Genomic DNA, 13,033 nt, shown 5'->3' with positions numbered 1-13,033 from the left:
AGGCAAACTGTTGTGAACATAGAACAACTATGAAAATGATTGGACTATGTGTGACTCTCATGCTCTTCAATGTAAGTGTAAGTAAAAACCTGCTTTATTAAGATAGATCACATTCTTTACATATATAGTACATTGTCAAGTATTGTTGAATATGTGAAATTATTTTGTTTATTGAAATGTATATTAATAAGCATCAAATTCATTTTTTTCTTCATGTATAAAAATATTTTCCATCATCAGTTTTCATTTTAGAGACAGAAGATACTAAATTCTAACAAGGAGCATAGAGAATATTACATTATATAAATTTTGATTCCTTATCTTTGGACTTGCATCCCTAATATCTCTATTTAATTTTCTAATTTCAGATGTAACTGTGAGTGAGGAAGTTTCTCAAACCCATGGCTTACTGCCAAAAGAACCTGGGAACAATGTAACCCTGCGTTGTTTCTTTCAAGAAGAGAAAACTGTTCATGTGTTTTGGTTTAAGCAGCACACTGTACATAAGCCACAATGCATAGCAATGTCTCTTTCACAATCAAAATTGACCAAGCTTTGTGATGAGTTTAAAGACAATCCACGCTTCAGGGCAGAGAAAGCTAAAGGGCGATTCCATCTCACTATATCAAGCACACAGCCCTCAGATACAACAACGTATTACTGTGCTGCAATAAAAAAAAACAGCCCTGTACATTTTGGAAATGGAACCTTTTTGAAAATACATGATCAATTTAAAAATGGTTTGTATTTAACAAGAGCTAAATGTTTACTAATTGTAAAAAAATGAAAAGAAATTCAAACTGTTCAGGTACTATCTGCCTAGTATGATTGCAGTTTGATGATGTAGGTGCTAGTACACTGTTGAGGACAGTGATTTTAAACCAAAGTGGATTTTGTAATGACACTAGTGCTGCAAATTTAGGTCCAGCCAAACACTTCTAAATTTAGCAAGAACTCAAAACAATTTAGCAATTATTTTCTTCTCCAAATAACTCGCCAAATTATATTTGCCAAATGAATATTTTCTCTATATTATTAGATCTCGTTAGTTTGATATCTAATATCTAATACCAGGATTAAATTGTACTTTTAAGGATTAAGAAAAAATGTCTCTTGCAGATGAACTACTGACAAATGCAGGGGTAAACAGACAAAACAAATGCTGAAAAGCAAGAGAGATTTATATATATAAAAAAAACAAGCAAAATATCACTAGAACAAATAAAAGCAATTGGGAGTGTAACAATCATTTATTCAATTTTGACAATTAATATTGCAATTGTACCCAGTTATTTAGCAGATATTTTTCATAGTCTGAGTTATGTCCATGTATATAATGAAAATAATATGTTATATTATATATAATAATATCCAGGGTGTATCCTCCTTAGCACCTGTTACTTGCTGGGTTAATTTTTGACACCACCACAAGCAGTTTGAAAATGGATGGATGTTCTTTCATTGGATGGATTGCACTGTTAACTTTCTTATTATTACTTCAGATATAGTCTATAAGCTGGAGTGTTGTACAACAGTTTGTGTCCATCCCAGTCCAGCCTAGAGATAATGTGACTTTTCAGTGTACAATGTACACTGACATCTGTCCAGCGCAGCATGATATCCATTGGTTCAGAAATGTCTTAGGAGAATCCTTTCCAAAAATAATTAACACCAATGGAAGCAAGAGTGATCAGTGTGAAAAGAGCTCTGTGGCTGGGATTCCTACACAAAGCTGTGTCTATAACCTCACCAAGAAGAACCTTAGCCATTCTGATTCTGGAACTTATTACTGTGCTGTGGCTTCATGTGGTGGAATATTGTTTGGAAATGGCACACTGCTGGAAATTACAGGTAAGTTTTGATGAAAAACATCATCTATTTTTCAAGACATTTATGTTGCTGACTCTCAGCTCAAATCTTAGCATCCTTCTTAGTATCGACTTATTGCGTAGTAAAATGATCTCTAACCCTAGCCCATGAAGAATCAGTAGTACAGGTCTGGGAGATACGTGCACTAGGAGATACATTACATGTTCCACATCTCTTCTGAGACCTATTGACACACCTCATCTAATGGTGCAGTTTCCAGCTATAAACACTACTTTACTACACTGTAAAGACTACAGAGAATTCTCATATTATTATATTATATATTATATTATCTCACATGATCTCTTTTCAACTTCTCAAACTTGAACTGGACATAGGACAGCTGGCTGGGTGTTGATACTAAAGCACAGTAGTTAAACACTCCTATGTTCAAAACTTTCCACAAATCAGACCATTGACACTTTCCCTTCCTGAACTGCAGGAGCTTAGACACAGCTCCCTGCATTCTGCACCTGTTTACTATTACAGTGATCGCTGCTACTCCTAAGGAATGTCCCAATTAAGCACAGGGCCAATCAGTTATTCCTTTGTCTGCTGGTGGAATTCCATTCACTCCAATCAGTCAATTAAGACAGGTTTGTCCAATGTACTTCAGAGAAGGAAGAGGCTTTAAACCTCAGCTTGCTCCATCATATACAGTATATAGTCAGCAATAAAATTAAGGGAATTTATTTACTAATGTATTAAGATAATTGAGTATTAATACAAGCTGTATTAAGAATTTTCAATAAGGGAAATTCAAAACGTGCCTCTTTTCCACCATGTAAAAGGATGTTTTAAAGAGCAATGAACATGATTAATATCTTAACCCTTTATTTTGAATGTTTGGTACTATTTGTAATATGAAAGAAAAGATCATAATGTGTTACTTTTATAGTACTTTAATGTAGTTATTTCTATATAATTTTCTATGCTCGTTAGTACCAGGATATTAATACAGAAATAAGAGTGTGAATGTGTTAGCTGATATAATATAGTACTCTTTATCCTTTGTAGTTGCATCTTATCACATTTATTATTTTTTCTAATATTACTAAATGGAATGAAGGTGGCTTTAGGTCTAAACTAGATAGAAATACTGTAGTTCTGTGTGCATGGTTGAAAAAAAATCAACATGTAGTATTTTAGAAAATTCTCAATGTCTGTGTGTAATGTGTACAATCTGCATTTAAAATAGTATTTCAAAATTTTCTGTTATATATATATATGAAATTAAATTATTTTTATTTTTTTTTTAGAATCCACTATCGCTACTACTTCTCCCTCTGTCTGTATTCTGGATCCCCTTGTTCTTGGCATGCTGGTGTCTATTGCTCTGTGTGTGATAGTGATCACTGTTCTTGTCTGTGGAAGATGGAAGAGGAAATGTGAACACTGTGCAGGTCTGGGATTTTACAGCCTTATCATCATTGCAACAACATATAAAAATAATTGTGTTGCTAGTTATATCCACAGAAAGGTTTCCTAATATGCTCATATATGATATTCATACAGTACCTGTATAAATATTGTGTGTAAATATCACACAATCTGATGATCGTCACAATCAGCACTAATAATAAACTCACAATCATTGATTACTAACAACATCATCACCATCTTGATATTTTAAATTGCCTACTTGTTTTGAATGATAATAATAAGCAATTCAGAAAGAGTAATGACAGATAATCAGAAAAAATTGTGAAAATGTTTTAAAAAAGTTAGGCATAAGGGTTTTGGCTGAGTTCTGAAGACCTCACCATAGAATGAGAAATTTAGGGCCCAATGTAGAGTAATATTAATGAAGTGCCTGCTGCTAAGGTAGAGATGTGTTGAAAGAAGCATGCAAAAGAAAAGCAGATGTGAGGTAGAGGGGAGCTTAATGTGATTATTTAATAGCACTTCAAAAAAGTAAAATGGAGGATTCAAATTTTCCATTTTCAATTATGAATTTGATAGTTCTCATTCCTCGCTAACATCTGCGAGAAATGCAATTAGTAGAGAATGGGCCATAACATTTTGTATTTTAGCATTAGTGAGGTTACTGAAATTTCAAAAGGAATAACAACAAAAAATCAGTTCCTTTATGAATGTTTCAGTATTTAAGTATAATATGTTTTGGCTTAACCTGCTTGGTTAAAAGGTAGCTTCCTGGACGTAGGATGAAGAGGTTTGGAACCCCAGTCAGAGAGAGGGATTAATTAACTAAGGACAGCTGCAAAGGTGGAGATGGGATGAGTGCAAGAAAAATGTGAGAAGAGGTGTACTGTATGTAAGAGATGTATATCTAGTGAAAGTTGTTAATGACAGTACTTTCATTTAGAACAGCTGGGTGAAATTGTCTTTGTGTGTCATTATTCCTCTCGAACTTAAGGACTTTTAAAACCAACTTTTAAAACCATTTAAAACCAAAACAATATTTTTTACAGAAAATACAATGCAATTGTATTATACTTTACAGAGTAGTTATGTTATTTTTTAAACAATTAATCCTTCTTTAATTTGTGCAAGAACACCTATTTAAACATATTTTGTGATGTGATTAGATGAGAAAGGAAATAATCAATTATTTTATTACAAGAGTATCTTCTTCTCAGGAAACATTGCTCAGCTAAATTCCAACAATGACACCACCGCAAACGTGTCATGTGAACAGGTATGATATTAAATATTAACAACTTTAAATACATGAAGTTGAAATAAGTTTAGCAGTAGTATAGTTAGTACTATGTTTAAGTGGATTATCTTCCAGTACTTCCAGTAATATTTGTGAATTTAGTAATCCATTTGAAATTATAACATATCTGAATGTGATAAAATGACATGGTAATATTTAAGATTTGTTTTAGAAACAGTGAAAGATTTATAAAAATGTTGGTTTGATCTTTTTAATACGTATATTCTCCCCTTATGTTTTGTGTCTTGAAATAAAAAAAAAAACATTATACTTAAAAATACAATTATAGAGGTGGGTAACGAAATACTGTAGATTATTAAATAGAAATATTTATAAAAATATTTATAAAATACCTTTTTTTTCAGGTTGAAGTTGCAGACATGTTGAATTATTCTGCCTTGAAATTCACTAATGGTAAAGCTAAGTTGGGGAGGAAGTCAAGATACATAGGCAATAAGGCAGTTTATGCTGAAGTCAGATATCAACAGTGGGACTGAATGTTATTATTTTTTCATTCAAAAGTTAATAATCATAATAGTAAAATGGAACTGGGCTGAATGAAGCTGAAATAGCTGATTCACAAGTGAGTACACTTCCAGTGCCATTGTGCTTGATACTGTAAATGAAGCAAAAGCTGATGTCGAGTTAGGTAATGGGCAGTTATGGAACATTTCAAGACAGTGATGCTCTTTTTTCTATGTTTTTTACCAGTAAATAACCTCTACTTGAGATGTACTATGATAGGAATGGTCAGGTTTTTTAAATGCATTGTCTTTGATAGATTTGTTTTCTGCTGTTAACTGGTGAATATTGTTAAAATGTGAAAGAAGAAAATATTGTGAACATTAATAATATTTAAATAGAACTGTACCTGAAACTATGCCTCTTAAAAACAGTACTGTTACAATTTGACTTAAAAAGCATAATGCATAGAATAATTATGTAGTTACATTGATATTGTTTTTCAACATTTTATAATGTGTATTTTGTTTTAGAAATATCTAATATTCTTTAAAATGCAATGTTCTTAATATAAATGTATCTTGAGGAGCAAAAGAAACAAATATTTTAGTGCTGAATTACTAGTTATTTTCTTTCAACTAAGCTAATCTGCACTTACCATCTTTATTTGCTTATCTTATCTTATCTATCTTATCAAAATGTAATATCTTATAATTATTGTAGATATTAGGAAAATACTTTAGCATGCTGACGCAGCTACCCACCTGAAATACTTTAGTATACCATCATTTCTAATAACTACGTACTGCATAGAATTCTGCTGCAGCTCCTGCAACATCTGGTCTTCTCAGTCTCATTCTTCAAACCTCTGCCCTGCAGCTGCCTCCAGGATTATCTATTCCCGAATCTTCACCCTCCTTCCCTTCATTCAGTCAGGAAAAGTGAAAAATAATAGAAAATGGAGCTACAGAGCCTTAAATATTTCTCTTTTATCTCCTACTGCTTCTGATACCGGCCCCTTGGTCATGATCCTGTCTGGTGTCCTACCAATTACTCAGCCAACAGGTGTCCTATGACTCTTCTGTCTTCACCGCCCTCTGGTGTTTGACACTTTTGGCAAAACTAAGATTGGAAGAAAGACAATAGAGATAGGCATTAAGGTAGTTTCTAAGTTAGATATCAACAATGGGAACTTTGTACTAGGTTTCAAGTTGGGTTTCCTATGTAAAAGATACAATGATTACAAACATCTTTCCTGCTTCTGGGTGCATTTCTACAATAGGGAGATAGGCTTCAATTTTTTGCATCTGGGTTTGCAGACAGTGATTTAACTGCAGGTTATATTGCATTTATTAAAAAAAAAAACAGCTTAATACTTAGTAGAAATCTATGGGTGTTCTGGGTGATTAGGATGTTAGGCCTCTGAAATGCCTTGTTTGTACATACTGTATTTACAGTAACTTGTAGAGTGTATGTTTTGTTGTGTGTATATATTGTTTGTCATTAATGAATATTTGTTTAACCATACGTGTCTGGACTGTTACCATTTTCACCAAAGCTGTGCCAGAGAACAAAGAATTTACATGCCTAAAATTATACCAACTGTGTGGGTACATTCTAGAGAAATCACTTATAAGTTGGGGGTTATGAAAAATTGTTTGACTTATTGACTAAACTGCTCAGTCTATTTCCTGATTTTCACCATCTTCATTACCCCATATTTGTAGCTATGTTAATAATTGTAACTTTGTGTATTTTATGGCTAAATGCTCATGACAATTCAATGGTCTGAATTCAATTGCTGGCCAATGTGAAAGTTGTCCTTTTAAAAAACTGTTGTAACAGAAAGAATAAGGTTCTGGATCCCGAGATGAAGTTAAACAGATGAGTTTATTGCATGCAAGGAACAATAAAGCCAAAGTCTTGTTTCCCGCAAGAAACAACAAAACTGAAATATTGTTCAATGTGCCGGTACAAACTTTTAGTTTATATAGTATTTTCTTTCCGCTTCTGACGTCACTCGGTCTTATGGTAAAGAGGGGGGTAATGGTATTTGGCCAGTTAAGAGACCCTGGCCAAATGGTCAATTTAAGATTACGTCCCCAGGGGGTTCTTAGCTCGCATCTGGAATCCTTATCAGTTAACCCCCTTTCCTGCCATAAAATCCAGCTTGTTGTTTAGAAGTCTAAACCTCATATAGAAAAGGATATAATTTAAACCCGTCTTCACATCTTTCTTCATTCCCCCCTTATAAAATATGGCATATGTCAGTGCAGCCTATTTTTTTACACAAAAAATGGCAGGGCAGATCTTTCCTTTCTAGGTGAACAGGCATGCATTGCCATGACATTGTGCGTTCCACGGTTATAGCAAGATGTGATACATGTTTTTGTGGAAGTGATGGTTACAATCATACATATAAGCAATACTATTCCTACAAATAAACACTGTAATAAAGTTCCACCCCAGGACCCAAACGCAGACCTCAGCCATGTGGAAATCTATCGTCAGGATCTTGGAATAGCAATATTGACCCAACTCTGATTATCATTTTTTTTTTTGCTGATACATATGCCAACACCTGGAATGTATTGATACCATATCCCCAGTAATGCTTTTCAGGCCTAACAAGCACACTGCTGGTCCACCTTAGGAAGCATCAGACACAGAAATGGTAATAACATCCTTCTTTCTGTTCACTTAATCTCTGGTGCCGTGGCTCGGTGCGATGCATGGGACCAGCGATCTCATCCTGTCACTCAGATAGCACAGTCAGTAGTTAGTGGCACTTGATATTCCCTCCCAGCAGGATTGCAACGTCTGGCAGAGTATCTCTTCTTCACCTACACCCACTCGCCAGGTATCCGGTCGTGTCTCCCCTCTACTGGAGGTTCCCAATCGTCAAGCACCTATTCACAAGCCCTGTGCACCGCTTCAGTTAACAAACCTACAATGCTCTAATAGAGAGTTAGTGAATTCAACAGTCCGTTAGCCAAACCTGGTCTACAGGGAGTTTCTTTGGCTGCCCGTAATGATCTCAAATGGGATCAGTCTCACAGTTCAGTTTGCTCCAGCCCACAAACTGCACAGGACCGCAGGTAGAGCATCTACCCACGGTGTTCCTTTGGTTGATATTTCCTTTGTTGGTCTTTTAGACTGTGGGTGATGGGGGTAATGTAACTTCCACCTCACCCCTAGTGAGGCGATAACAGCCTGGCACACCTTCCCAGTGTAGTATGCCCCTAGATCAGTATCCAAGGGGCAGGGCAGTCCGTACCATGGGATTATCTTTGTCATACACCTGGGTATCCACCAGCCCACACCGCATCATCATACAACCCCACATTCTTTTCACATTTTTTCTAACCACATCTATTAAAGGCCTCAACCTGAATTCTCCCTTTTCCCCAATGGAGGATTCACAGGAGTCTCAGGCTCCTGCTCTCCCAGCGCAGCTCGCCTGGCATCTGCATCTGCACTGTTGTTACCTTGAGTTATTGGAATTCTTTATTTATTGTGTTATTTACACCTTACTTCAGGTACTTCAGTCAGAAGATGCAAAACTACAAATCAGTTCAGAGACAAACCCAGTATTCTTAACTGGAGTCCCTGCCGTTGTTAGAGAATCCTATTTCTCCATAGCCATCCAGAATTGTGGCCTACATACAACAAATACATACATTATATACATATATAGTAACCCTTTAACATCTTTCTTTTTACAATCTTCCATCAGAGCTCTAAACTGGCTTGCTGCGCTGAGGCAGTGGACGGGCATTTTTCCGATCGTTAGCACCTCGAATTCTGTTTAACTGCTCAACCTGTTCTCTGTTCTCCCTCATGCAGCAGAGAGGATCCATCAGTAAACAGTATTAAATTGTCTTAAAATTTTCACGGTCCCCCACCTTTTGGCTACAGCATCTAATGGTATAATAGTGCCTACCTCCATGCTCCTGCATCAGCACAGCTGCCCAGAACCCATTTTCCACACTTACATACAAAGGAATCGTTGATCCATCTGAGGAAACCCCAGTCTCAGGACCTGTAAGAGAGCTTGTTTCAAATTATTACAGGCGGCTTTTGCTGCTGGAACCAAGGCAATCTTGTCCTTGTACTGTTCCCCCCTTAAGCAGATCTGTTAAGAGTTGTGGTCACCCCGTAAAAACATTGCACCCAGGCCCTGTTAAAATTACACAATGTTAGACACAAAAGGGCCTTATCATAACTGCTTACTATTAGACACACTAAACCTGAAGCAATGCAGACTTGTGGGTTTCCTCGTCAGGGGAAGCAGTCAGAATACCATCAACATACTGAGTGATCACAGTCAGTTGAAGCCACGTGATACCCTGTTCTGGATAGTCATTCCTTGTAATGCATAATATTCCAACCCAATAGATCTGGGATAAAACCACGCACATTTGCGTGATAAGTGCATGTGAATATTAAATTCTGGTACTTAGCAAGTAAAACTTGCTACCCCAATACTCCTGTGGCCTCCTGCCGTCTCCCCATATACATTACTTTATAGCACACTGTTGAACAGAGGAGTGAAACAAGCATGACAGTATCCCATAACAGAGAAACCAACACCCCATTTACAGTACATTTTAGGTTTAACTCCTTTTATGCACTGGACTGGGACAGACTTAGGGAGGCTATTTAACAGGATCTAATCTTTAGGTAAACAGATCTTTCACAAGACTGTTTATTCTCCCCAGACAGAGCTCTTAGCAGGGTGATACACTTTTCACTGTTCTTCCCTGTCAGTTGAACCACAGGGTTCATCCTGCATGTGCTTTCTGCAGTTTATTTTAAAATGACATGTATATTCTTGCTTACACTAATTGTAAACCGGAGATTTCCCCCGTTCTGCCTGTCTATTTGTTTCTAAGATTTATCCAATTTCTGTGGAATATACCCTATGTAAACTGCTCACACCTCCATGTACATATTTCTTCCTATCTGTCGTTAGAGATTATTCAGTTCTGCAAATCTCAGAGTGGTGTAATCCCCAGTCATGATTCTAAACCTACAGCGTTTCAAAAGGGCCTTATCATAACTGCTTACTATTAGACATTCCAATCTTTTTTTTTCCAAGATGGCGGCGCGCATGGATGCAGCGGCTTCATTAGCTCTCAAACAATGGTGCTTTTTGTTAATTATTCTTATGTTTTTTGTCACGTTATTTACTCAGAACACTGAAGCTTAATTCTCCTACGACCGGAAAACATAACTGGACATCAGAAACAACTGCAGGGATTTCTCCTTTAGTTCGCTTGACCTGGATTACATCAGCTCGTCCATCCTCTACACTGCAGACCCAGAAGCCGCAGAGCCACCTGACCACGACCGCCAGGAGAGGAGACGGCGCAAGCGGTGCGAGCGCAAACAGAAACGCGGTAAGAGAGCCTGCAAATAAGATTAAAAGAACAGCGGAACAGACCACCTATAACCAGCCTGTTCCTCGCTAACGTACGGTCCCTAGACAACAAACTGGACGAAATAAAACTCACTACTCACCAGGAAATAAAAGACTGCTGCACTCTTGTGTTTACGGAAATGTGGCTTCACAACAACATACCGGACTCCGCCATTCAAATGGATGATTTTTTAACTCTCAGATCGGACAGAACAGCCGCCTCTGGTAAAAATAAAGGAGGAGGTCTGTGTATTTATGTCAACCAAGCATGGTGCAGAGATACTACAGAAATCGCTATCCACTGCTCACCCGACTTAGAATATTTAATGGTAAAATGCCGACCCTTCTACCTACCTAGGGAATTCACGTCGGTCATTATTACTGCTGTATACATACCTCCTAACGCTAATGCTAAGGAAGCAGTCAAAACGCTGTCCAAAGCTATTAGTTAACAAGAATCAGCACACCCTGATGGTGTTTTTATTATTGAGGGCGATTTTAATCAGGGAAATCTGAAATCAGTCCTGCCTAGCTACAACCAACATGTTGACTGCCCCACCAGGGGAAACAACACACTTGACCTTGTTTATACTAATGTACCCGGTGCTTACAAAGCAGTACCTCACCCCCCTCTTGGACAATCTGACCACATCTCCCTGTTCCTACTCCCAGCCTACAGACAACTTCTCAAACGCACCAAGGCTCCAGTTATAACTGTAAAAACATGGACCAAAGAGGCAGAATCAATGCTTCAGGACTGTTTTGAGTGCAGAGACTGGAGTGTGTTCAAAGAGGCAGCTTCCCATGGTTCCCACACTGACATTGATATGTATGCATCAGCAGTCACTAGCTACATCAGCAAATGTGCCGATGATGTGGTGAGCGTTGTAAAGATACGCAAACTCCCGAATCAGAAACCTTGGATGAACACTGAGATCTGCTCCCTGCTCAAAGCCCGTGATGCAGCCTTCAAATCTGGTAATGAGGAAGAACTGAGAGGGGCTAGGAAAAAATTAAGAGCTGGCATAAAATCTGCCAAGAAACAGAACAAATCCCAGATATAACACCACTACAACACCAACACTAACCCACGACACATGTGGCAAGACATAAATACAATAACAAGCTACAAGAGCAAAACAAGCCCTGTAAGCGCTACTGACCCCTCTCTTCCAAACAACCTTAACACCTTCTACGCACGCTTCGAAGCTCAAAACCCTGAACCAACCACCTGGACCACTGACTCCCCTACCACCCCACGCCCCACACTATCCAAGCTAGATGTGTGGAAATCACTTAGTAGAGTGAACACACATAAAGCTGCTTGACCTGATGGTATCCCTGGCCTGGTACTCAGAACATGTGCCTGGCAGATAGCTGATGTCTGTACCAACATCTTCAACATGTCCTTGGCCCAGGCCACTGTACCTAGCTGCTTCAAGATGACCACCATCGTGCCAGTACCGAAAAAATCAACCCCCCAATGCCTACTACCGCCCAATTGCACTCACCCCCATCATAATGAAGTGCTTTGAAAAACTACTTATTCCGCACATTAAAGCCAGCATTCCAAAAACACTGGATCCTCTCCAGTTTGCCTATCGCACAAACCACTCCACAGAGGATGCAATCTCTATAGATTTACACACCACAATAACCCACCTGGATGAAAGGACCACCTATACAAGAATGCTGTTCATTGACTTCAGCTCAGCATTTAACACCATCATACCCATAAAACTTTCTACCAAACTCAGGGCTCTAGGTTTAGATACAACCCTATGCAGCTGGATCCTAGACTTCCTCACCAGCAGACCCCAAACTGTCAGGATTGGCAACCTCACCTCCAACACACTCACCCTTAACACCGGTGCCCCTCAAGGCTGTGTGCTCAGCCCACTGCTTTACTCCCTGTTCAAACACGACTGTACTGCACACGGCTGTTCAGCACAAACACCATCATCAAGTATGCTGATGATACCACAGTCCTGGGCCTGATCACTGACAATGATGAGACTGCCTACAGGGAGGAGATAAAACAACTTGCAGACTGGTGCTGAACCAACAACCTACGTCTCAACATCAGCAAAACCAAAGAGCTGATTGTTGACTTCAGAAGACAAGGAAAAGTTCACACCCCCATCTACATAGAAGGGTCTGCGGTGGAGATGGTGAATAACTTCAAATTCCTAGGTGTTCACATCTTTAAGGACCTTACATAGACACTGAACACCTCCAGGCTCATCGAGAAGGCACAACAGCGGCTGTACTTCCTGAGAAGGCTGAAGAAAATACACCTACATCCACTGATCCTCACCAACTTCTACAGATGTACGGTGGAGAGCATACTGACCAGCTGCATCACAGGATAACAATCCGACCGTAAGGCACTACAGTGCGTGGTCAAAACTGCCCAACACATCATCGGCAGTGCCTTACCATCCATCCAGGAAATATAAAACACCAGGAGTCTGAAAAAAGCCACCAAAATTATGTCTGATCCCACTCACCCCAGTCATAACTTGTTTGATCCCCTACCGTCTGGCAGAAGGTTCCGGTCACTCCAGTCGCACACAACTAGACTCCAAATTAGCTTCTTC

At 38.4% G+C, this 13,033-nt stretch overlaps 1 protein-coding gene across 1 annotated transcript; it reads left to right on the top strand.

The window, feature by feature from the left end:
* The first annotated feature begins 452 nt into the window (after positions 1 to 452).
* On the top strand, positions 453 to 3,358 carry LOC102698851 (uncharacterized). The gene is made up of 3 exons (XM_069197293.1): positions 453 to 688; positions 1,509 to 1,851; positions 3,129 to 3,358. Exons 1-3 carry the CDS (start codon positions 524 to 526, stop codon positions 3,356 to 3,358), a joined length of 738 nt encoding a protein of 245 aa, XP_069053394.1. The 5' UTR covers positions 453 to 523.
* The last annotated feature ends 9,675 nt before the right edge of the window (positions 3,359 to 13,033 follow it).

The sequence above is a fragment of the Lepisosteus oculatus genome, chromosome 13, assembly GCF_040954835.1.
Source record: "Lepisosteus oculatus isolate fLepOcu1 chromosome 13, fLepOcu1.hap2, whole genome shotgun sequence".
Classification (NCBI taxonomy): Eukaryota; Metazoa; Chordata; class Actinopteri; order Semionotiformes; family Lepisosteidae; genus Lepisosteus; species Lepisosteus oculatus.
This window is presented reverse-complemented; position numbering and strand designations above follow the sequence as displayed.